The sequence below is a fragment of the Leucopleurus acutus genome, assembly GCF_964270905.1.
Source record: "Leucopleurus acutus genome assembly, chromosome: 17".
In the NCBI taxonomy this organism is placed as follows: domain Eukaryota; kingdom Metazoa; phylum Chordata; class Mammalia; order Artiodactyla; family Delphinidae; genus Leucopleurus; species Leucopleurus acutus.
In genome coordinates this window covers 38,573,507-38,598,286 of record NC_139159.1, presented here as the reverse complement: position 1 = coordinate 38,598,286, position 24,780 = coordinate 38,573,507, and the positions used below count along the sequence as shown (strand labels likewise).

Here is a 24,780-nt window from a genome sequence, read left to right as displayed (position 1 = left end):
AATGGCACATCTAATCTCATTCAAATACCTATGCCCAACTGAAAATGTATCATCCTCTTCTCAAAGAAAGACACCAAAATCATGTCCAGTTTCTGAATTGTGCTCTGAGTTTAAGATCTCCATGGGCTGTGAATTCCTCTTGGTGGGTTTCAAATGTGGCTCCTCATGGTCCAGCAAATGGTAAATGGTCCAGCTAAATGATGAATGTGATCATCCCAACAAGCTCACAATACACAGGAAAGGATAAACAATATCATTATCACCAAAAGATCTTCCATTTGAAAGATAGAGAAGGAGAAGGGCCATGGAGAGGTGAAGTGACTTCCTGCTCTGTATTAGAATGAAGTCCTTAGGTGACAGCCTGATTTTGAGGACCTTCCTGCCACACCTCAAGGAAGCAGGAGGAAGACTCCCTTTCTGGAACTACATTGCTTTGGCACCTCTCTGCCTGTTGGCATATTTTGAAAGGATGGTGATTACCTTTGCTTAGGAGCATTTATGGTTCTCTTTTCAGATGCTGGCACTTTCTGGCAATAAACTCCCTTAAAATTCTTTAAAAAATATATATATGCTTTAACAGACTTTTCTAAAGAACACACATGTAGACATCCTGGAATGGATACTTTTATTATTATTCTGTATTTCTTTGTTGTTTGAAACTTTAAGAAGAATGTATAATTTGTACAACTTTCAAAAAATGTTTTAAGTTTAAATCAAGAAGAGAAAAAAAGAGATAAGGAAAGAAATTAAAGTCTCAATGTACTAGATCTGACTACATGGTAATAAAAGGACCAATGCACTTCTAATACAGCTAACTCACTATCTGATCATGATGGCATTTTTCTTAATAATCTAGAAATTCTTTTTATTCAACACATATGAACAAATAATTATAACAGTCCCATTGTCTTACTGCAGATCTCCATTTAATGTATACTCTTATACAAAAATCCTGGTGAAAATTCAGTTTCAAATATTTAAAAGCCATATGAATAAAAACTAAACTTCTGTGAAACAACTGCATTTTCCAAATAGCACACCAAGTTTCAGGTCATAAAATAGCAACAGACTTAAATAAAGCCCTATTTAAAAAAAGAAAAAGAAAAAGCAATAGCTGTAAACAATAAGCCACTTAAAGAAACTTCTACAGAGCACATTTTCAAATCTTTGGGTTAATACTACACTTCAGGGCAATAGGTATATGGAATTGCCTTTTGCTTTTCTCTCTGTTTTTATGTATGTTTGAAAAATTTTATAATAAAAATAAGTTTTTAGAACATGCACCTCACAAGGTTAATTCTTCCTATTAATGCTAGTAGACAGTGGATGATTACTATAATTATACATATTAGTAGTATTTCACTATTGGTATATATTGTACATACAACATATAATCATTAGAGCTTCCATTCCTTGAATGCCGACTGTGTACGAAATGCTTTAAATCATTATGTAACTTAACAACCTTCCTAAAGTTAGTGGTATTAATATACCCATTTGACAAATAAAACAGCAACTCAGAGAAGTTAAGCCACTTGTTAGAGATTACAAAGTTAGTAAATAGAAAATTAGAACTTTAAACTCATGTGTATATGACCCCAAAGTCCATGTTCTTCATTTCTATACTATGTTGCTTCCTGAAAAGGATGGTCTAATTGTTTTTAAAGTGCACTACCATTATTTTGAAACTTACTCTCTTTCACTGATAATCATGGCATAACCTAGAGTCAGTCATTTATCCTCTGTGTTCATCATTTCCCCATTAGTTGTCCCATCTAATAAAATGTGGAAATTTTATTAACTTGAACCAGTTGGACCAAAGCTCAGATGAATTCACAGAATATCTTACTTCAGAGTTTTCAGAAAATTCTGAAATAGATGTTACAAAGGTGATACTAACTCAGATTCTGCCAAAATTACTCTAAATTAATGGGATCTAAATAATGGTGTTTTATCAAAATTGTAAGTACAGAATCACTGTAGAAGAAACTGTGAATTCACGATACTACGAAGGCAAATACTGAATGTAGTTTAAGAACATTATTTTTATTTATTTGTTTAACATTTATTCAATTGAAATTTAAGACACTGCAGGTATAAAGGTTAAAAAGAGTACTCCTTTCCTCTGTAAGATTACAGTCTAATGGGAAGACAGACTTAAAAAGAATTACTCTACTTTGTGGTATGTACAAATTATAATGGTACCAGAGAAGAATTAGCATCAGAAGCCTGCTTTGGCAATCAGAGAAGGCATCATAGGGCAGAAAAAGAGAACTAAGACATGAATAATATCTTGTAGCAGGATGAAAAAAATCTTGCATCATTTACCAGGTCAACATTAACAACATCCAGTGCTTATTAAACATTCAAAACTGTACTTTTGGAAAACAGTTTGGCAATTCCTTAAAAAAAACTAAAACATGGAATTACCATATGACTCAGCAATTCCACTGCTGGGTATATACCCAAAAGAAGTGAAAGTAGGGACTTGAACAGATATTTGTACCCCATGTTCACAGCAGCATTATTCTCAATAGCCAAAAGGAGGAAGCAACCCAATTGTCCATGGGCAGATGAATGAATATACAAAATGTGGCATATACATACAATGGAATATTATTCAGCCATTAAAAGAGGGAAATCTGACACAGGCTATAACATATACAGATTTTGAAGGCATTATACTATGTGAAATATGCCAGTCACAAAAGGACAAATATTGTATGATCCTATTCATATGAGATTCCTAGAGTGCTCAAATTCTTAGAGACAAGAAGTAGAATGGTGGTTGCCAGGTGTTAGAGGGAGGGAGGCATGGGAAGTTATAGTGTTTAATAGGTCCAGTTTCAGTTGAAAAGATAGAAAACTTCTGGAGACAGGTGGTGATGATGGTTATGCAACAACATGAATATACATAGTGCCACAGATCTGTACACTTAAAAATGGTTAAAATGGTAAACTTTATGTTATGTATAATTTACCACAAAAAAAACTCTACATTTTTTCTAAAACACAGAAATTACACTCATTTTTCCTATTTGAGTCATCTTCAGTGTAAAATATTGCTCAGTGGGTAAAAAGGACTGAAATCTCAATTTTGTGTTGATCAATCAGAAAAAGTAATTAATGGACTGACAACTATTTATTGAATACCTTGTGGATTGATGGGCTTCTAATTATTACCTTGCAGTGGAAACATGCTCATGCCAACATGAAAAACTGCCTTTTCTTTCCCAGAAGTTAAAAGTTGCTAAGACCAACTGCTTCTCAGTTATTTGAAATAAAGCAAAGTCAAAATTCATCTCCAAATGAAAAAAAGTGCATTTTTCACTGTTTATGGCTTAAAAACAACTAATAGTGGTGTCTCTTTTGGATTAATTGCAAGGGATAAAAATACGCTCTGGAACGTAATATTTTCAAAAAGTCTGAGGTGACCAAAAACAGTATATGATTAAAAAAAACACTTAACCATAGCTAGTATATTAAAATATTTATGATAACAATCAGAGTTCACTCAGTTCAAACAAGTTCAGCAGGCACAAAGGAAGAACACAAGCAGAACACAAAGGAAGGAATGGGAAAGAACAGGTCTTGAAATTCCAGAACAAAGCAAATCTTTGAGTTATCTGTATAATTCAAGGTTCCAATTACTATAGGTTTTACTGGCTGCCTATTTTTCCTATTCCCAATAGCATAAACAAAATTATTTTTCAATTATATTTCAAGTTGACTCTACTTACTCCTGGTGGAAATATCTGAATAACATTTCCAGCTATGTCTAGGATTCTTAGGTTGAAAAGATCACAAAGTTCCTGTGTCAGGAAACAAAAGAGGGAGAGAGCTTTTTAAAAGTCTAATATGTAGAATCACAAACATTTCTTGTACGTTTAAACTTGATGAAGTTGACCACCTTTCCTAATTACCTGGTCAATTCTTCAGTATATCTCCCCAGGGAGATCACTAGGTCTGGATCACCAGATTCTTTCAATTCTCCATTTCCTCTGACCACTCCAGGGCAACATACATGGTGACCAAGAACTAGACTATTTGTAGTAAATATCTGTAGGTTCAAATTCACCTCCAACACTTACTATATATCTATAGGCAAATTTCTTAATCTTTGTACTTTAGTTTCTCCATTTGTAACATGGAAATGTTAATGGAAGCCACTATCTTCAATATGGATGCTGAATGCATTAAATAAATTACTAATCAAAAGTGCTTACTAAAGGGCTTAATACAAAGTGAGCACTTAGTAGACATTTCTATCATTAAAACAGAAAGAACCTTTGGGAGACAGAACACAGACGTAATCTTAGAGAGCTATATCTATCAACAATTCCACTGGTATTTATTTCACATCTACCTTTTGTGTGGCATTGTGCTAACACAACCTTTTCCTTATAAGGGAAATCTGTTAGTCTAGCCACATGCCCGATGTGACTGGATGGGCATATACCTTCATATGCACGTGTGCAGACATACACATAATTTATAATGTACCAGAAAATGATTCATAATATGTTTAGTAACAAAACAAATGAGTATTTTCTGTAATGTCTTATCATTTATAATTCAGACCAAAAAGAACAATGATAGACTGAAACGTATTAAATGTACAAGGACATAAATGATTATAGGCATTCTTTACATGATAATTCAGGACAGGACTTACTAGCATTCAAATTTTTTAAAGTCTAAATGCCTTGGGTTTATAAAATTGTGGTAAGACTATTGATTTGAAATACAGACTTTTAAGTTAGACAGACATGGATCTGAGCTCTTTTTCTGACTTTTGCAAACTATGTTCAAGTCACATAACCTCTTTGATCTTTATTCTAAAATGGGCATAATAAGAGATACATTATAAAGTTGCTATGAACACTAAGTAATGTAATGCTTCATGATGATCCTATTGCTGCTGTTATTGCTTTTCCCTCAAATGAGGGAGACATGCTTTTAATAGGTTTAATCTGTAATTCCAAGACATTTTCTTACTTGTTTATAGTAAGTCAAATTTTTAAGGAATATAACAATAAAAATTTTGAAATATACTTATTTATAGCCTATACCTTGGTATATTTTTACATATCACATTACAGGGTGCACAGAACTTTTAAAGGGAATATATTCTTTTTTAAAAAAATTATTCATTTATTATTTATTTGGCTGCATCGGGTCTTAGTTGCAGCGCAGGCTCTTCATTGCAGCACACGGGCTTCTCTCTAGTTGTGGCGCACAGTCTCCAGAGCACACGGGCCCAGTAATTGCAGTAGGCGGGCTCTCTAGTTGTGACGCGTGGGCTCAGTAGTTGCAGCACACAGGCTTAATTGCCCCACAACATGTGGGATCTTAGTTCCCCGACCAGGGATCAAACCCGCATCCCCTGCATTGTAAGGTGAATTCTTAACCACTGGACCACCAGAGAAGTCCCAAGGGAATATCTTCTTGAGAGAAAAATGAAACAGTAGGAATTAATCTGCTTTTTTTATTCCTCAAGTTACTGTATGACATGCATTTCCTCCTATCAAATTAATTCTAATTTGCATAAGTAAGGAAGGTAAACCCATTGACAGGTTCTTAACAGGAACCGGTACTCTTAAACTGGGAAATTTGAGGAGAGTTTAATAAAGCCACTATTTATAAAAGTTTGACAGGGTTCAGGGAAATCAACGAGGTTCCCTAAACCAAGAAAGGTAGTTCCCTAAAACCACAAGGTTCCCAAAAGCTAGCAACAGCAGGGAGTTCTTTAATACCACAGGCCTAAAGAGTCAAGGGAATGTAATAATGTCCATTGAGATTCACCTGACATTTGCTATGACCCTCCAGAAAAGCATGCAGGCAACTCACCCTATTAGAGAGAACACCAGGGGAAAACTATATGGTACTCAATATCCCCCTGCCCTTTCACCTCCTGCTACTGCCCCTCATTGGCCATATCCTAGAGGAAGCCTGAGGACAAAGGAGCTCATTGATGCCCATACGGGTCAGTCTCCCAGGCACAGAGCAGGTTGGAAAAGGATGGAGAGTGGATGTAAAGAAAAAATGGAAGATATCTAGCACATACTTGAAAACCAAAAAGTACTAATATTTTGTGCTGTATATAGAGTTGCCAGATAAAATACAGGACACTCACTTAAATTTAAATTTCAGACAAAAAAATAAGATTTTTAACACATATAAGTATGTCCCATGCAATATTTGGAACATACTTATACTAAAAGAAATTCTTCATCGGTAATCTGAAATTCAGATTTAAGCATTCTGTATTTTTATTTACTAAATCTGGCATCCCTAGCTTTGTGAAAAAATCCAAGTTATAACTTTCCTTTGTCATAGGGATTTGGGAACTGATTATACCTAATCAGAGGGAAAGCAAATGACCTCTTGTACTCAGATGCCCAAATCTATTCTACAACTGCTCCTTATCATGGTGTAATGAGTTCTTCACCAACAAAAGAAAATTTGGTTCCATCTTTTGCTTACCTCTGGCAAAGATTCAATGTTGTTCCTGACCAGAAGAAGCTTCTGGAGCTTCTTCAAGAAATTAATCTCTTTGGGTATACAAATGAGCTGATTGTAGTTAAGTTGAAGTTCAGAAAGATTCTTAAGGAAACAAAGTTCTCTAGGAATGCTGGCTAGCTGGTTATGATTTATACTCAGATATGTAAGGCTTTTTAATCTAAAAAATAAACAAAGTGTATGAATGAAATTCACAAGAATAAGAAAGTCCATTGTACAGACCCCACTTATCAGAGCCATGTATCAATTCATATTTTTTGTAGCTCACCTGAGCTTTTCTTCAGTCAAGTGTTCACAACTACTATGAATCATTTGAGCATAAAAAAACTTTGTTGTAATTTAACTTTTAAAGATTTTTATAATCAGATGGTTTATGTTAAAAGTTAAAATTTTATCTAATCAAAACTTATATTTAAGAAAAAAAATTCTATCTTTATTCTTTGTACATATACAGTAGCTATACTGAAGAGGAAGCCAGAGGACAAAGGAGAACATATACACACACATGGATATAGACAGGTATAGATTTAGATATAGATTATACATCCTGTACCACTTAGTTGCTGCGGAAGATGCAAAGACAGATCAGCCACAAATTCTGCCTTTATGTATATCATTGTCTAGAAGGAGATATTAGATAGAGCCATAAAATGAGGAGAGAAAATGCCAACAAACAAGGAGAAAAGGGTTAAGATTTGAGTCTGTAATTGCAGATATAGTACCTGAGGTCCCTCAGAAGCATTTCGGAAGAAACAACATTTTGAACTTGGCCTTGAATAATAGAACCTGTAAAATTAGGGCAACAGGAAGGCATAACAAACTGAGAAAATATTAGTGTTTTGAATAAAGAAGCAGGAACAAATTAGCACTACTGAGCACCAACTACGTACTTGTGCATTAAATTTAATCTACAGCACAACCCTAAGGCTGGAGTTATCACCCTTAATCCAGAAATGAGGAAAATAAAGGATCAGAGGCAGTGAATAACTTGCCCAACTTAAACATCAGAAAACCATGTCAAGATTCAAATGCAGCTGTGTCCTCTTGCAAAGCTAAGAATGAAGATTTATAATGCTCTTAAGCTGTTGAAGTTAAATTAGTAACATAATGAGGTGACATTTCTAGACAGTTTAAAATGGGGGACTGTTGCTTACAACAATAGTCAGTGCTAGTAAAAGAGATTTGGGGGAAGATTCTATGAATTCTATCGTGGAAGCCATGTGAATACATGAGACTGACAGAAAGAATAACAACTACAAAAGAGCAGAAGGAGATAGAGAGGAAGCAGATGGAAAGATTCTTGAGAAATATGAACATCTGACAAACAAATGAAAATCAAAGGCACCCAGAGAAGGCATGAGCAGAAAAATAGATGAACCTGGTTAACAAGGAATTTCTAAAGGTATGAGAGGAGAGTATTTCAAAATTAAAAAGATAGTCAAAATGTTAAAGAGAGGTACTGCAAAAAAAAAAACAAACAAACCTACTAGAACTAAAAGAAGGGTCACAGACTACAAAGTCACTATTAAAAAAATCTACTTTATGTCTATATTGTAGCCACAAACAACTGAAAATAAAAGTTTTCAAAATTCCATTTACAATAACATAAAAAAGCACTTAAAATAGTTAAGGATACATTTAACAAAAGACAATATTGTACTTTGTTCTCCAAACAGAGCTAAGCTTACTAAATTGTGAAATCATAACATGTTATAGCTGCAAGAATTTCAAAGTTCATTTCCTCACAATTCTTCCTTTAGAGATGAGAAAACCAAGGTCCAAGACAGTTAAATTACTTGGCCAAGGTCATAAGGCTAGTTGCACAAAGTTATGACCTGAACCTAGTTCACCAAATCTTCCAAGGTGTCCTTTTTTCATTACATGACCAACACATAAATCAGTTGATAAGCTGAATGAGTGAAAAAGTAAGCAGACAACTATTGGCATTTTCATTACCATAAATATTCCTCTTCTTCATAAATTAGATAGCTTCAAATTTTTTTCTAGTTGCTCTGATTTAAAACATTACTTTTTCTGTAAAAATCTATCTGGGGAAAAATACATTAGCTAGAGGTATAGACAAGTAAATTGGAATAGACTTTAGGTGTTGCAGAAAGCCCTTTGTTGAGAACTATTAATAGTTTTGTATCCTTTAAAAATCTGGATGTTCTTATGTTGTAATACATCTGTTTCTGTTTGACAGGCAATAAAGAGAGTCTCCAAAGTAAACCTGAGTAGGGTTCTGTCTCCATCTGTCAGAAGAAAAGCCCAAGAGGGTGTTTTGCCTGCAGAAGGACAAGGCCCTCAGCTGGCTCCAGAAAGTCACTGTAACAGCAGCCCATCTGTGCAAATGTGCAGGATGAGGAAAAATAGCATTTTGTTTTTGTTAATGATAATAAAATGTGTTTTTTTATGAAAATGACATGTTGGTTTTAAAGTCTTTGCTTTCGTATTACCTTTTCCATCAAGCTGAAAATGTTTTACAGTAAAGTTTAATGTCCCCAATTCTGTAACAGAGCAAGCTCCAAGAACCCCCCAGTTAGGAAATCAATAACACAATCAACTTTAGAACTTTGTTTCAAACCCTCACTTTTATACTTAGACTACCAAGTCATGCTGTTTCTCATTTCTCTGAAGTGTTTAAAGAATTGTCTGCTTAAAATCAGTAGCTTGCCTCAGTCCTTCAGGTGCCTCTTTGCTATGTATAAATCCCACAAGGACTAGAGGCTAAGCATACCATGTTAAAATGACCAGGATGGGGAGATATGGCAGTTTGGGGGTGGGGGCATGGTGGGGAGTAGTGGTAACCAGCTCTCACTAGAAACAAAATTACCTGCTGATTTCTTGAGGAATCCATGTAAGCTGATTGTTGTTCAGATTAAGCAGGATCAAATTTTGTAAGCCATCTGTTAGAAAACAATTTTAGTCACTTTAGATATCCGTTAGAAAATAATTTTTAGTCACTTTTCTGTACACCTTTGTTTTCCTTCTGGTTTCTTGCCTTGGCCAAGGCTCTTGGGGTTGCTGGTAACTGATACCCTCTCAGATTAGCTTAATCAAAAAGGCATAATTTATCCCAGTTAGAAAGCTAAGTCTTGGCACCTGAGGATAGAGGGCCAAACTCACCACAAACTGGAACCAGAAACTATTATAAAAGGCACTGGAACCCAGGGTTTTAGTTTTGTTTTTGAAACTCAGAACCGTAGTCCCACAAATGTTTGTGAAATGCATGAATGACGACCAAAGGGTCTTCCTGACAAGCCGAACTCATCCACCAAACAGGAAAACCGCATGGGAAACCAGCCCAATGCACCACGGCCCACAACTCCCTGGCGAAGAGGGTGAAGTGGACGTAGAGTGTGTTCAACTCTATTCCAGAGCCAGAGTCTCCTTGAAGTGGAAGAAGTAGATGGGCGCTGGTGCGTGAAACAGCTACTTGCTGATCTTCACCGGAGACTGGAAGGAGCTGGGGAATTCTCTTGCTGTATTTAGTGGGGAGCAGGTCCTCTTGGGTCACCAGCTTCTGCAGGGAGCTCAAGACAAAGTCGACGTACTAGGGGACTATGCACTTGAGTTTCATTTTTTGTGGAAAAATATTTCTGCAAGATACATGAGCTAGTATTTTAAAGTACTTTAAAGAGATAGTACCAGAATCTACCTGTGCTCTTTCCTATATACCTCTAACCGAGGGACCATGAAATAATACCCTTACTAAATGCAGCTCAATGATAACAATGATAATATATAGCACCCATGCCTCAAAAGTTCACAGAACTTTATAAATTCTATTATATAGTTCTAATTTTACTATTGGGGACACAAAGTAGTAAAATGCCTTACATGAGTTAATGAACCTATAAAAATTATCTGGATCTCTGTCATGTGTTCTGTCCTTAAGCATACTCTACCCATATTAAATAGGAAAAATGTCATATTAAATGGAGAAATTATTAGTTTAAGGGAAACACAAAGAAAAAAATAAAAAATACCATTTATTGAATCTCATATCTTTTCTTTAAAATTCTCCCCAAGTTGATTTATGCTTAACATCCTGAGCAAAGATTGTGACTTAGTGTTTGAGACAGTGTAAAAAGTGTAAAGAACAAGGAGAGCTGTGCAGAGCTTTTCTTGATTTGATTTTCAACTAGTTTTCTCTCTGGGCCAGAGAAAGGGTGCCCAGATTTGAGAGTCTAAATGTACACTGATTCTGAAAAGGGGAAAATTTACTAACACTAATGCTTATTTATTTTCTTAGATCTATATGTAAAGAAATATATAATATGGTAGTCGGGAAAAAAGTTGTTCCCCAAATTCCCTAATTTCAAGTGTAAATATCTCCAACCAAAAAAGATTAAAACATGAAATTCCTTTTTCCCTTTACTTTCAAATTGTTCAATATAAGGAAATTAAGTTTGACACTATAATTATGCTCGTCTTTGACTCACCACATACTCCAGATGCAAATCTATGAATCTTATTTCCAAATAAATGGAGCTTCTTCAAGGATGTAAGGTATTTCATCTCTTCTGGAACTTCTTCCAAAAGGTTGTTTCCCAGATTTAGTGCTGTCAACTGCAAACATATAGAGATTTAATGAACTCGTACATTATCCACTTTACATGAGAAAAAAGAAATAATTAAGCCCCTTCGTTGAGATACATACAACCTAAAAAAATCAAATAATCTTAATTATTTCACATGTACCTAAGATTATCTATATAAATAAAGGTCATTTGAGTTCATGTTCAAACAGTTTATGTTAATTTAAGCACAATTTAATTCTCAATTAAAGTACTTAACTTCATTAAAATTGTATTACAAACCATTTCACGGGTTCTCAAAAACACAATTAATGATCCATTCATAAGTCACTTGAGCAACTCAGGAGTATCCTAACATTAAAAATTCAGCAAAGGGGCTAATTTCCTGAAATCAGAAATTAGCTGAAGATCTGAGGTCCTTCTGTCATACTAATCCCAAATGAGCTTTTTCACTTAGGCCAATAAGATTTCTATAATACATGGATGGGGGTGGGGTGGGAGGGTGGCCTTTAACATCACTCTGTGATCACAAAGTTCATAAGAGAAACTATTCACATGATATGGTAGGGTAGGGAAGATCTGCCCTATGTACCTACTAATATCAGATTGGTCAGACATAGGAAGGATACATGAAAGGAGTTAGAAAGATCCTCTAGATCCTCTAATCCAGGGGTTCCCAACACACCCCTATTTTAAGGAGGAAGATTCGAGTCAAATCCCAAAGGAAGGTTAAGTAAAATAAAAGCATACAAGTAACCACTGGACTTAGCGACATGAAAGTTATTGGTGACCTTGATAACAGGGGTGAAGTGCTGAGAAGGAAACTGAAGTATGCTGTGGAGAAAATGTGAGAAAGTGAAGACAATGACTAAAATACAACTCTTAAAGAACTTTTGTTATGAAGGGACCCTAGAAAATTAGGAGGGAGCTGGAGGGTTTGTATTTTGTTTAAAATAAAATATAGTACAGCTTATTTATATGCTGATGAAAATAATCTTATAGATAGTGAGAAACTAATGATATAAGGACAGGGATAATTGCAGAATCAAAATCCTTTAGTAGACGAGCAAGGATAGGATCCAAAATACAAATGGGTGATAGCCTTGGATAAAAGCAGGGACTTCCCCCTGAATTTGTTCGCTTCTTCCTTAACCATTTCCCTCGGGACATAATTTCCAGACCCTTTACCATCCTGGTTACACTCTAATTTTTCTAAGTACTCCTTTCTAGAAACATGGTACCTAGAGTGAGACAGGAAATGTGATCTCATAGCATAGATCTGTTGGGACCATGGAATCTGCCTCAGGCAGATGACTACACTTCTGTTGCAGCCTAACATGGCTACAACATGCACTCTTTCAGAAATGGGGCACATAGTTGGTGCATAATTAATTTTGTCTGTGGCCAAGAAAAAACTACTCTCAAGGAGATAACTCGCATCCTGAACTTGTGCAATTGAATGCTTTTCTTAACTTAAATGTAGGAATTTACAGTTATCCCTGTAAAAATGTCATCTTGTTGGTTTTGGCTCAAGAGACATAAGTGGATGTGATGCTGTCACTCTAAATTCAGAATCTGAACTAGACAATGTCAGTGGACAAATGAGATCTGTTTTTCCCCTCCCCACTTTTGTTAATGCACTCATCTTTCTCATAATCATATGGTAGCCAAACTTTGGAATCACCTAGAACTTCTCTCTCGCCACCTAAATTCAATCAGTAACCAAGTCCTATTCTCAAAATGCCTCTTAGATGCAACTTTTTCAACTCTCATTGCAATTACCCTAACACTAATCCTCATTACTGCCTGCCTATAGCATTACCTAACTTAAGAATGTAAAGAACGGGCTATTTTATCATTTAAACTCCTTTTACCTGTCCTACTGGATTATATATAAAGAGTTGCCCAAATAATCAGTCCATGAGGAATTTCCCTACTTAGTATGTCCTAAATGTTTCTTGTCTCCCTGTGGCCTTTTCCACATATTTGTATGCTTGTCCCAAATAGTGTCTGTGTATCCCAACTCGTCCTAAATTTGATTTGATTTATTTAATTGCATTGGCCTACTCATACCTCTAAGTTATAACCTGTCTGTAGCCTGCCTTGAAATGGACATGTGTGTTTCCTCTTACATTTTGGATATGAGGTAAGCATGTCAGTGTCCATTGATGCCTTTGGGTTATAGACTCTAGATTTAATGTGTAGCAATCTTTGGATAAAGAGAGAAGAGGATAAGAAGTTTGAGAAGAAAAAGTACTGATTAACTTATTAATACTAATGACTAACATTTAAATAGAATTTAATATATGCCAAATACTGTGCCATGCAACCTTGTACATTGCCTCAGGTGGACTTCAAGTTACCCTTAATTTACAGAAAAGGGATCTGAGGTACAGGCTGTGATTTATGGTGAAATAACATAGCTTCACTCAATGGCCTATACTTTTAATTTCTACATTACACTATTTACTTTAAACTGTTTTTAAAAAGAATTTATTTTTGCTCAGAATGATCATATATATGGACATAATATATACATTCATTCATACATACATACACCCATTACACACACACAATAGAATTGTATGCAATATATGGATTTCTCATTTTAAATATTCTTGTTCTGTGGGTTACACCATTTAGTCAGTATTTTGCAGTAGGCAAAAGCACAGGCTTTGGAGACCATCTGCTATGCAATATACTCACTATGGGATCCCAAGAAAGTCATTCAAATTCCTGTCTCCCTTTCTTTTCTTTAAAATGGAGATACTAGCATCAACTTCTCAGGGCTGCCTTAAGGATTAGAGACAATATAATGAAGTACCTGGCAAATAGTGGATATTATGAAACACTAACTATAATCTTTTAGACTCAGGAGAAGACCATGGAACAAGATGTTAGACATACATGTTGCTAGGAATGCTTCATATAGTATATATGTTGACACTTTGACTCAGTCTTCAATTTTTAAACCTGTTTTCTTAATGATTTCTAACTCCTTTTTTCAAAGATTTCTAAATTCACAGCCACTTATGAATGATATTTTCAGGAAAGAGAAAATTATCTCTGTTATTCTGTTGGCCACAGGAATAATGACTTTCTGTTAATCAGTTAATTTTGCTGGAATTTTTTTTTATTATTTCTACAGTGATAATGTGGTCAGGATTCTCTTTCCATTAAACTATCACTATACCTTGGTTCTCCAAATATTATAATGGATTTCTGTGTTTAATGCTCCCCCTTGGAATATATCACCTTCTCCAGGAAGCCATCTTCCTTTTGTAGTTGCATAACACTGTGTACTTTCTATGGCCAATTATTATCTTCTGCTGTGTATTACAGTGACTCATGTATATATCTTACCTTTACTATAAAGTTGGAAATTTTGCAATGATAGGGTATCTGTAATTCATCCAGCATTCAAAAAACAGTGTCTGGAATACAATAGCTGTTCAATAAATGTTAGTTGAATGCTGTCTGCTTAGATCATTTCTTTAATAAGCTAATGGTTCAAACTGTGAAGATACTCATTATGGCTCCACACCATTTGTCTTTTTTCAAAATCAAGTATCTATTGAGCTCAGTCAGTGCCAATCTACCCAGCTGGATTCACTTCCTTCTAATGGGCTGCATGCCTTCTTTATTCTAACCATCTGCTCATTCTCAATAACCCCTATAATCAATTCAATGTGATACCTATCATATGTATGCCTAGAACTTGGACCAGGTAACCTAACATTTAATTATGCTGTGCTTGTAGCTATTAATTATCACTAGAAAACTCTATGCTATTTATTATATCTTTCAATTACTTTTTTGACTTTTAAAATGATTTCCATGACTAACTTGGATAAATTTTTTTTTTTATGTAAAAAAATACCAGCTCAAATGTCCATTTTTATCGGGAAGTCTTTCTAAACTAAACTATGGCTTGGTGATACCATTTTGGAACAAACTGTTAAATCATTCACCTGTAACATGTACAAATATGTTTGAGCTGGTATTTGAAATATTAATCCTTAAATTCCTTAAAAGACAGGGAATATTTCCATTCACTGTACCTAAATAGTACATAACATAGTGTCACATTCTGTAAACTACTTAATAAAATAATTGAATCAAATTAATAAAAGAAAAATAAGACATTTACATTTTTTAATTAGTTATGTATATGGCCAAGGTATGTGGGACAGGGCAGCATTAAGGCTCATTCTACTAATTCTTTTTTTTTTAATGGACAATTTTTTAAAAATTTTTATTGGAGTTTAGTTGATTTACAGTGTTGTGTTAGTTGCATGTGTACAGCAAAGTGAATGTTATACATATACATACATACACTCTTCTTTAGATTCTTTTCCCATATAGGCCATTACAGAGTATTGAGTAGAGTTCCCTGTGCTATACAGCAGGTCCTTATTAGTTATCTATTTTATATATAGTAGCGTGTATATGTCAATCCTAATCTCCCAATTTATCCCTCCCCCCCTCCACCCTAGCAATCATAGTTTGTTTTCTACATGCTTATTCTCGGCTAATTTCAAAACTATTATTTAATTTTTCAGGAACTTTGTGTGTGTGTGTGCAGTACGCGGGCCTCTCACTGTTGTGGCCCCTCCCGTTGTGGAGCACAGGCTCCGGACGCGCAGGCTCAGCAGCCATGGCTCACGGGCCTAGCCGCTCCGCAGCATGTGGGATCTTCCCGGACCGGGGCACGAACCCGTGTCCCCTGCATCGGCAGGGGGACTCTCAACCACTGCACCACCAAGGAAGACCCTCTGCCCATTTTTTGATAGGGTTATTTGTTTCTTTAATATTGAGCTGCATGAGCTGTTTATATATTTTGGAGATTAATCTTTTGTCCATTGATTCGTCTGCAAATATTTTCTCCCATTCTGAGGGTAAAAAATCACCAATTTTGATAAGCTTTTTTTTTTTAATGCACGCTGATATTACAGCTGTCACAATACAGTCTAACAAAGTTGTCTTGAATGAAGTTAAAGACAACTAAGTGCTACTAGAGTCATCTTACAGAAACAAAAATGAAAGAGCTGTTTGGCCAACCCAATACATCAAGTCAGATTTCTCAAAACAATTATAGTTTCATTGGAAATAGTTTCAAGGTCCATCTAATCTCTAGAGAATCCCTGTGACCCCTAAGACCTGTTCCCTTAGAGCCCAAAATTAATCCCAGTGTCATGAAATTGGCACTTCCTACTCAACAGTATTACAAGGAATCTCTGGCATTCACAGCAGAAGCATTAACAAGGCATTACCTTTTAGCATCCTGTCAGAAGCTTCTAAAGGAAAGACTAAAGAAGCAAGGATAAGAGTTTCAAATCTTGGAAAAGGGGAATTGCAACACAAAACTCATTCAAGTAAAATGTAAAACTTTCAAGTGTTTGGAAAAACTAAGCATTTGGATGTTTGAGTTGGGGTAGAGGCTAAAATTTTCTGAGTAACCAACATGGTTAAGACACTATACATGAGATAAATCAAGGGAGGCACAGAGAGATTATGTGCTCAGTTGGCAAGTCAGAGAAGAGGGTTGGGGCTCTTCTAGACATCTGACAGCTAGAGGAAGAAGCAGAAGTTCCAGTAGGGGTTCAAGAGGCTTAATGCAGGCTTGGGCATAAAAGCAGAGGCAAAGGAGGAATGAAAGTAGTGTAGAGAGAAGGAATTCACTAGGTGTCTGTGTGCCAGGACAGGATACAATAAACAAGTATAAGAAGGCCCTGTTTTTATAGCAAAGCCAGGCTTAGAAAACAGGAGGCGTTACCTACTTGATGGAGGAAGAGCGCATTTCCAGTGGATGGGACAGGGAAAGGACAGGCTTGATGCTGACAAACAGTACAAACAATGTCAGATCCTTTCTCTCTGCCAGACTTAGTGAGACCCAGAATGCCCAAGGAGGAAGAGATTGGGAAAGTTGTTGCATATGCTTTTCCTCTTGTGTTCCTCTGCATAACTCCCATCCTTCAGATCTTATCTCAGTTGCACTTCTCAGGTCTACCTTCCCTGATTTCTCTGACTACAACTCCTCATAACACAATATAATTCTTCTTCATGACACTTTTCACAATTATAATTTTCCATGTATTTGTATATTTGATTACCTTTTTCCACTAAACCTGAGAGTTGGGACACATGATGTTTTCATTCCTTTTTGTATTATCAGCATCTAGCAGAGTGCTAGTCTACTACTAGCAGGTACAATAACTATTTGTTAAACATAGAAAAGAAGGAAGGCATGAAGGGAGGGAGGGAAGGAGGAAGGGAGGGGGGTGATTGGGTTAGGGGGTCATCCAAAAGGACAGTAAAAGTATGAAAAGGAGAGACTAGGGATGCAATAACAATTTACAGACTACCCAACTCTGCTTAGAGTTGCCTTTATTTACTGTCAATTGTTTATGGTCAAATAAAAAGCTATGGCAGACCACATCTTTGTCCTGGGCAGCTACACGTGTGAACCACTTAAGGTGAACATTGCTGTACTACCATTGGACTTTATGATGCATGTCAACAATGCTGTACACAATTAGAGATAATGGCTATTTGTTTCTTTGGAGATTTTAAACCTATCATGATAGCTCTGTGTTTGACTAAGTTGGACTTTGAAAATGGCTTACATCCCATTTCACTCAAACTGACATTCGATGGTTTACTAAGTGCCAGGCACTAGGAACAAGACAAAGGTCTCCACCCTCAAGAGTTATAATAAAGTGCATCTTTGAAAATTGTTGATATACCAGCACTTCATTAGTCCTAGGCCAAATGCATTCACCATAAATTATAGGACATTAATCCATTTTTATCATGTCATTAGAAGTGAGTGAAAATTTCCAGTTTCATTAGTCAAATTAGCAAAGGAAAAAAGAATAGAATCTGTATTCTCTAAAGAATCTCCTTCCATTTTATCATTGTTGCTAGTTAGACCACCATAGCAACTCTAATTTATTTCAAAGTTTCATGTTGCTAGTTAGACCACAATAGCAACTCTAATTTATTTCAAAGTTTCAGTGTCAGGCATTGAGCTTACATATATTAACATTTAATTTAATTCCCAAATGAAGACAAAGACCTTACTTTTTTTTCACATCTGTGTCCTCAGGACCACCATAGACACAAGAAGATGAATGGTAAATATTTGTCAAAAGAATGGATATCTAAACAAATGGAGAGTGGGAACAATTCATGTATTGTTCAAACCTGCCACCTTTAGGCAATCCAATTTTTGTTTTTAGGAACTATAAATTGAACAACACACCCTGGTGAATTTCACACTAAGTGTATAGAATAATAAGACAATACAGCTGAAAACAACCTCAAAAGAGACCTCAGGGCTTCCCTGGTGGTGCAGTGGTTAAGAGTCCGCCTGCCAATGCAGGGGACACGGGTTCGTGCCCCGATCCGGGAAGATCCCACATGCCGCGGAGCGGCTAGGCCCGTGAGCCACGGCCGCTGAGCCTGCGCGTCCGGAGCCTGTGCTCCGCAACGAGAGGGGCCACAACAGTGAGAGGCTCGCGTACCGCAAAAAAAAAAAAAAAAAAAAGAGAGAGACCTCATTTTATACATGTATTCACTGGTTGACCTTGGCAAATGACTTAACCTTTCTGAATCATAAATTTTATTAACCATATGAGAGTGATAATTATAACTTCCTTGAAAATGAACAAAGAGTTCCTAGCATTGTGCCTGGATCTCAGTGTATGGTGGATGCCGTTATTCCATTTGATACCATTTTGTGAGTGCAAAAATTTTCTAAGTATTACTTTTGTTTTAGGAAGTTAAATATCAAGACTATTTTAATGCTGTGCATTCTGTGGCAAATATAACCCAAAAAATCAGTATATTGGGGCAAACTGGACTTCCTATAATGATAAAAGAAAGACTAACCCAAAAGTCAAGCAGAGTATAGACCCAAAAGAAAAAAAAAAAAAAGATAGGGGGAGTTTCAATCATTATTAAAAGCACGACCTGTAGCACCACAAGAAAGAATTCAAACTAACTTTTAAAAAACACATTCGGGGATTTTATAGAAAATTGTTAGAGTAAGAATCATGATCATCTTTGAACTATGACATAAGTATCATCAAGATATGAAGACCACAAGGATACTTGGCAGCATTTCAGCTGAATGCCGCAATGCACCCTGCCTGCTTTATCTGCTATATTTTTCTCCTTAGCACTAATACTACCTCCCACCTGTTTTGCATGTTTCTTTCTTGCATCTCTTCTGACTAGAACATAGCTCCATGAAGGCAGGTATTTTCATCTGTTTTTTTTTTTAATTGCCAAATTACCTGAGACATAGATGGTGCTCAATACTTAAGTGTGGCTTTGAATAAATGAAGGCAGAAATTGAGACCCAGTGAGATTAAATATCTTATGTTTAGTTGGTGAGTGGCTGAAAAGGTTGAAGTATCAGGACTTGCAGACACTCTTCCAGGGCTCTTTGCAGCTCTCTAAGCTCTCTCTTTTCTGAGAGTTTTGTCTTCCCTTTCTATTAGCAGCTGGGAGAATGAGCAGTATTTCTGAACTGTGTAAATAATCTCTATCCATCTTTTGAGGGTTTCTAGCATATTTTATTCAAGCTGCTTCTAGAACTCCCATTATAAAGGGAAAACAGATTTTCTTCAAAACTCCACAACATTGGAAACTCTACATGAAAAAAATAGCTAGTTCATAGCAGTGAAACAATAATGCTATTAGCCTGAGTCTGACTTGTAAAGCACTTTAAAGATAGACCACAAGAAGCCTAGTTTCTAATCAGTTGAATTCTTCTTTAAAAGTAAAATGTGACTTCTTCTTTCAAAGTAAGGGCTGAGCTGAGCCAACACCCTGTTTAAGGAAATTGAATTGGGAAGTCAAAATTTAGGATCTCTCCTAAATAGTCAAAGGATGAGGAGGAGAGTAATGCGGGAGCCACAAGAAGACAAAGTGATAATGATCAGACTCTTCGGCTTTTTTTCCTGAGGGAGTATAATTTACAATCTGTAACTTTTTTACTAAACAACTATTAAACAGGAGAGAAGGATGCACATGTTTTCAGATATGCAAGAGTTCAAAAAATTTAATTACCACATACCTAGACTAGGGTGCTATCTGGAGAGTTATTTCTACAAAATAAGTGAGTAAACCAAAAAAGAGGGAAAACATGGTTCTAGGTAACAATGGGTCCAAGTCAGGAGCCGCAATGGGATATCTGGGCTGACAGTATTCAGCAAACCTAGATAGTAAGCAGCTTAAATTGGGGCAGGAGGACAGAGGCTCCTGGAAGGAAGTTACTCAAGGAAAAAGCACATTTGATAGGGTATGTAATATGATCACATTTAAAATAAAATGAGGCCATGATAAAGGCAAAGGCACAAGAATAAGTGAAAGACAATTAGAAACCCCAAGGAAACAAAAATGGTATATGAGGAAGAAAATATAATCATAGTATATTAATTGGTTCCATATAAATGAGATTTACTTATTAACAGTATATGTTTTAGAATTTTAGAATTCTCCATGAGACAAAGATTTAATCATGGTGATAACTGAATAGATTATAAATACTATACATCTCATAAAAGTAAGAAGTTTATAATTTGTGAAGAGGAGGAGGGAAGGAGAGCTGAAAGTGGATTACAGATGCCAACATTGCCATCTTACCAAGTGGGGAATAAAAAGAGATTGTAGTTGATGAAGAAAGAAACAAAGGTTGGGAGATTGGGATTGACACATACACACTACTATATGTAAAACAGATAACTAATAAAAACCTACAGTATAGCACAGGGAACTCTACTTGATACTCTGTAATTACCTAGATGGGAAAAGAATATAAAATAGAGTGGGTATATGTATATGTATAATTGATTAACTTTGCTGTCAGCAGAAAATAATACAACATTGTAAATCAACTATACTCCAGTAAAAATTAACTTAAAAAAAGAAACAAAGGTGTAATAATATTAAATATAAAAGATAACTATGGAGAAACTAAACATATTAATATAAATATATTTGGAAGATGAAGGAGTGTGATATCTAAAATGGACAAATCAAGAAAACAAAAAAATTAAAAGTGGTTATAAATAGAGGTCAAAATTGTGGGTGAGAGGGAGTGGAACAGAAGAGAGTTACTTTTTATTATAAACCTTTTATATTATTTGATTTTCTTAAAACAATGCACTGTTACTTTAATGGAAAAAAATTCAAGCAGAGGTGGAGAATTGGCTCTTGGTTCAGTCAAATTTTAAATTACTTTGCAAAGAAACTCCTCTGTCTCATTAGAAAAGTCCATATCCCAAGGATATCCACTCTCACCACTATTATTCAACATAGTTTTGGAAGTCCTAGCCATGGAAATCAGAAAAGAAAAAGAAATAAAAGGAATACAAATTAGAAAAGAAGAAGTAAAACTGTCACTGTTTGCAGATGACATGATACTATACACAGCGAATCCTAAAGATGTCATCAGAAAACTACTAGAGTTAATCAATGAATTTGGTAAAGTTTCAGGATACAAAATTAATGCACAGAAATCTCTGGCATTCCTATACACTGAAAAAGAAAGATCAGAAAAAGAAATTAAGGAAAAAATCCCATTCACCACTGCAGCAAAAAGAATAAAATACCTAGGAATAAACCTACCTAAGGAGGTAAAAAACCTGTACTCAGAAAACTATAAGACACTGATGAAAGAAATCAAAGATGACACAAACAGATGGAGAGATATACCATGTTCTTAGATTGGAAGAATCAATATTGTGAAAATGACTATTCTACCCAAAGCAATCTACAGTTTCAGTGCAATCCCTATCAAATTACCAATGGCATTTTTTACAGAACTAGAACAAAAAATCTTAAAATTTGTATGGAGACACAAAAGACTCCAAATAGCCAAAGCAATCTTGAGGGAACAAAATGGAGCTGGAAGAATCAGGCTCCCTGACTTCAGACTATACTGCAAAGCTACAGTAATCAAGACAATATGGTACCAGTACACAAACAGAAATATAGATCAATGGAACAGGATAGAAAGTCCAGAGATAAACCCATGCACCTATGGTCAACTAATCTATGACAAAGCAGGCAAGCATATACAATGGAGAAAGGACAGTCTCTTCAATAAGTGGTTCTGGGAAAACTGGACAGCTACATGTGAAAGAATGAAATTAGAACACTCCCTAACACCATACACAAAAATAAACTCAAAATGAATTAAAGACCTAAATGTAAGACTGGACACTATAAAATTCTTAGAAGAAAACATAGGAAGAACAGTCTTTGACATAAATCATGCAAGATCTTTTTTGACCCACCTCCTAGGGTAATGGAAATAAAAACAAAAATAAACAAATGGGGCCTAATAAAACTTAAAAGCTTTTGCACAGCAAAGAAAACCATAAGCAAGATGAAAATACAACCTTCAGAATGGGAGAAAATATTTGCAAATGAATCAACAAAGGATTAATCTCCAAAACATATAAACAGCTCATGCTGCTCAATATTAAAAAAACAAACAACCCAATCAAAAAATGGGCAGAAGACCTAAATAGACATTTCTCCAAAGAAGACATATAGATGGCCAAGAGGCATATGAAAAGCTGCTCAACATCACTAATATTTAGAGAAATGCAAATCAAAACTACAATGAGGTACCACCTCACACAGGTCAGAATGGCCATCACCAAAAAATCTAGAAACAATAATTGCTGGAGATGGTGTGGAGAAAAGGGAACCCTCTTGCACTGTTAGTGGGAATGTAAACCAATACAGCCACTGTGTAGAACAATATGGAAATTCCTTTAAAAACTAAAAATAGAACTACCATATGACCCAGCAATCCCACCCCTGAGCATATACCCTGAGAAAAACATAATTCAAAAAGACACATGCACCCCAATATTCATTGCAGCACTATTTACAGTAGCCAGGTCATGGAAGCAACCTAAATGCCCATCAACAGATGAATGGATAAAGATGTGGTACATATATACAATGGAATATTACTCAGCCATTAAAAAGAAATGAAATTGGGTCATTTGTAGAGACGTGGATGGATGTATAGACTGTCATACAGAGTGAAGTAAGTCAGAAAGAGAAAAACAAATATCATATATTAATGCGTATATGTGGAATCTAGAAAAATGGTACAGATGAACGGGTTTGCAAGGCAGAAATAGAGACACAGATGTAGAGAACAAACTTATGGACACCAAAGGGGGAAAGCAGTGTGGGGGGGTGGGAGATTGGGATTGACATATATACACTAATATGTATAAAATAGATAACTAATAAGAATCTGCTGTATAAAAATAAATAAATAAAATTCAGGGGAAAAAAAGTCCAAATCTGTTCTACAAATGCACTTTTGGAAGTTATTATTAAAGGGGGAGTTTTTGAGTATTACCATATTTCTTGGAAAGATATGGCCACAGACTACAAACTCAAATAATTTTGGAAACCTAAGAGGAAATGAGGTAGGTGAAGGTAAGAAACTAGAGTTTTGTTTTGTTTTTTTTTTGTAACTCTGAACTCAAAAGTAATGAACTATAATGAACTACAATGACTTGGCTGGTTATAAGGTTGTTTCAGTGCTGATGACAGTTTAGAAGTGAAGAAAAAGAAAACTGCAAAGTTAATATCCCTTGCCTTCTCCCAACCTCAAGATTTTAGCAGCTGGAGTTTCACATTGTTCAGCAGAAATGTTTAACACAAGCATCTGGGATTCATCCTGTTGCTCTTTAAGGATATTCTTTATTTAAAATACTAACCTTCTTTTGAAGACTACTTCAGAAAAAATGAATGTTCCCTCCTTCCCATTTCCTGCCAACACTCCATTTCAATGTTCAGCCTGCTCCAGGAAATTGAAAAGAACTCCTTTCTTACATCAGAAATATCTCTTCATTCCATATGCAAAAGCTTCAGGATGGTCCCCAGGGTGAACAGCATCTCCAGGATCCTCAAACCCACTTCCAGATGGAACCCCCAAGGTAGACAAGTAGATCCAGGCTCCCCACCCCTTTCCAGATGGCAGCCTCCAGAAAGATGAGTATAGCAGAGACCTAACCCTCTGATTCCAAATGTGGGTCATAGAACACATGGATAAGTTGAAACATCTTCTCTCCCTACCATATGTAATTCACTAAGGGAGAAAGCCTTCTGATCCCTTTCCAGTAACCATCCACATTAGTCTCCAGAGAGCTAAGTCTCCAGAGACTGAAGGCTTCTTGTTTTCTCAACTCTTTTCTCTCCTCCTATTTTCCATCCTCAATTGAAAAAGATAATGCTGTTCCTCACCTGGGTCAAGGTGCTTATCTCTGGGCACACTTTGGGGATTCGGTTATTCTGAAGGTGTAGAGTCTTCAAGCCAGGCAGTTTTTCTAACATTGAGGGCATCTTTGTCATGTTCTTTCCATTTAAGGTAACAATTTTAGTGCTTTTACCACCCTTCAGTGCTCTTATTAACAACTTTTCAGCCATGGGCTTGGAAGAGAAATAGCTTCCTTATTACACATCTTTAGAACCTCTAATTGTAGAATTGGTGTGTCATGGAAACAAAAACATTCTGAGATCTACCATGTTGAAGGTGGGAGGCATTAGATAGTTTCCTGTGTAAAAGGTACGGAGGGAAAATAACTGATTCTGGGTTTGGGGCAGGAAATGTACAAGATGAGCCTAGAATATCTTGTGCCAGAGACAAAAGTTACCAAGGACTAATGAGATC

At 35.8% G+C, this 24,780-nt stretch overlaps 1 protein-coding gene across 2 annotated transcripts in view; it reads right to left on the bottom strand.

Moving 5' to 3' along the window:
- LRRC69 (leucine rich repeat containing 69) overlaps positions 1-24,548 on the bottom strand; it is a gene marked incomplete at both ends in the record, with an annotated part of 99,358 nt that extends 74,810 nt beyond the window's left edge. The window contains 5 exons of one of the 2 annotated variants that reach the window (XM_082858691.1): positions 3,741-3,812; positions 6,487-6,682; positions 9,356-9,428; positions 10,968-11,094; positions 24,354-24,548. In XM_082858691.1, coding sequence (XP_082714817.1) covers positions 3,741-3,812; positions 6,487-6,682; positions 9,356-9,428; positions 10,968-11,094; positions 24,354-24,536 — 651 coding nt within the window. The remainder of the gene's footprint in view (positions 1-3,740; positions 3,813-6,486; positions 6,683-9,355; positions 9,429-10,967; positions 11,095-24,353) is intronic. The other variant, XM_082858690.1, reaches the window with a different exon arrangement.
- Between the last annotated feature and the right edge of the window lie 232 nt (positions 24,549-24,780).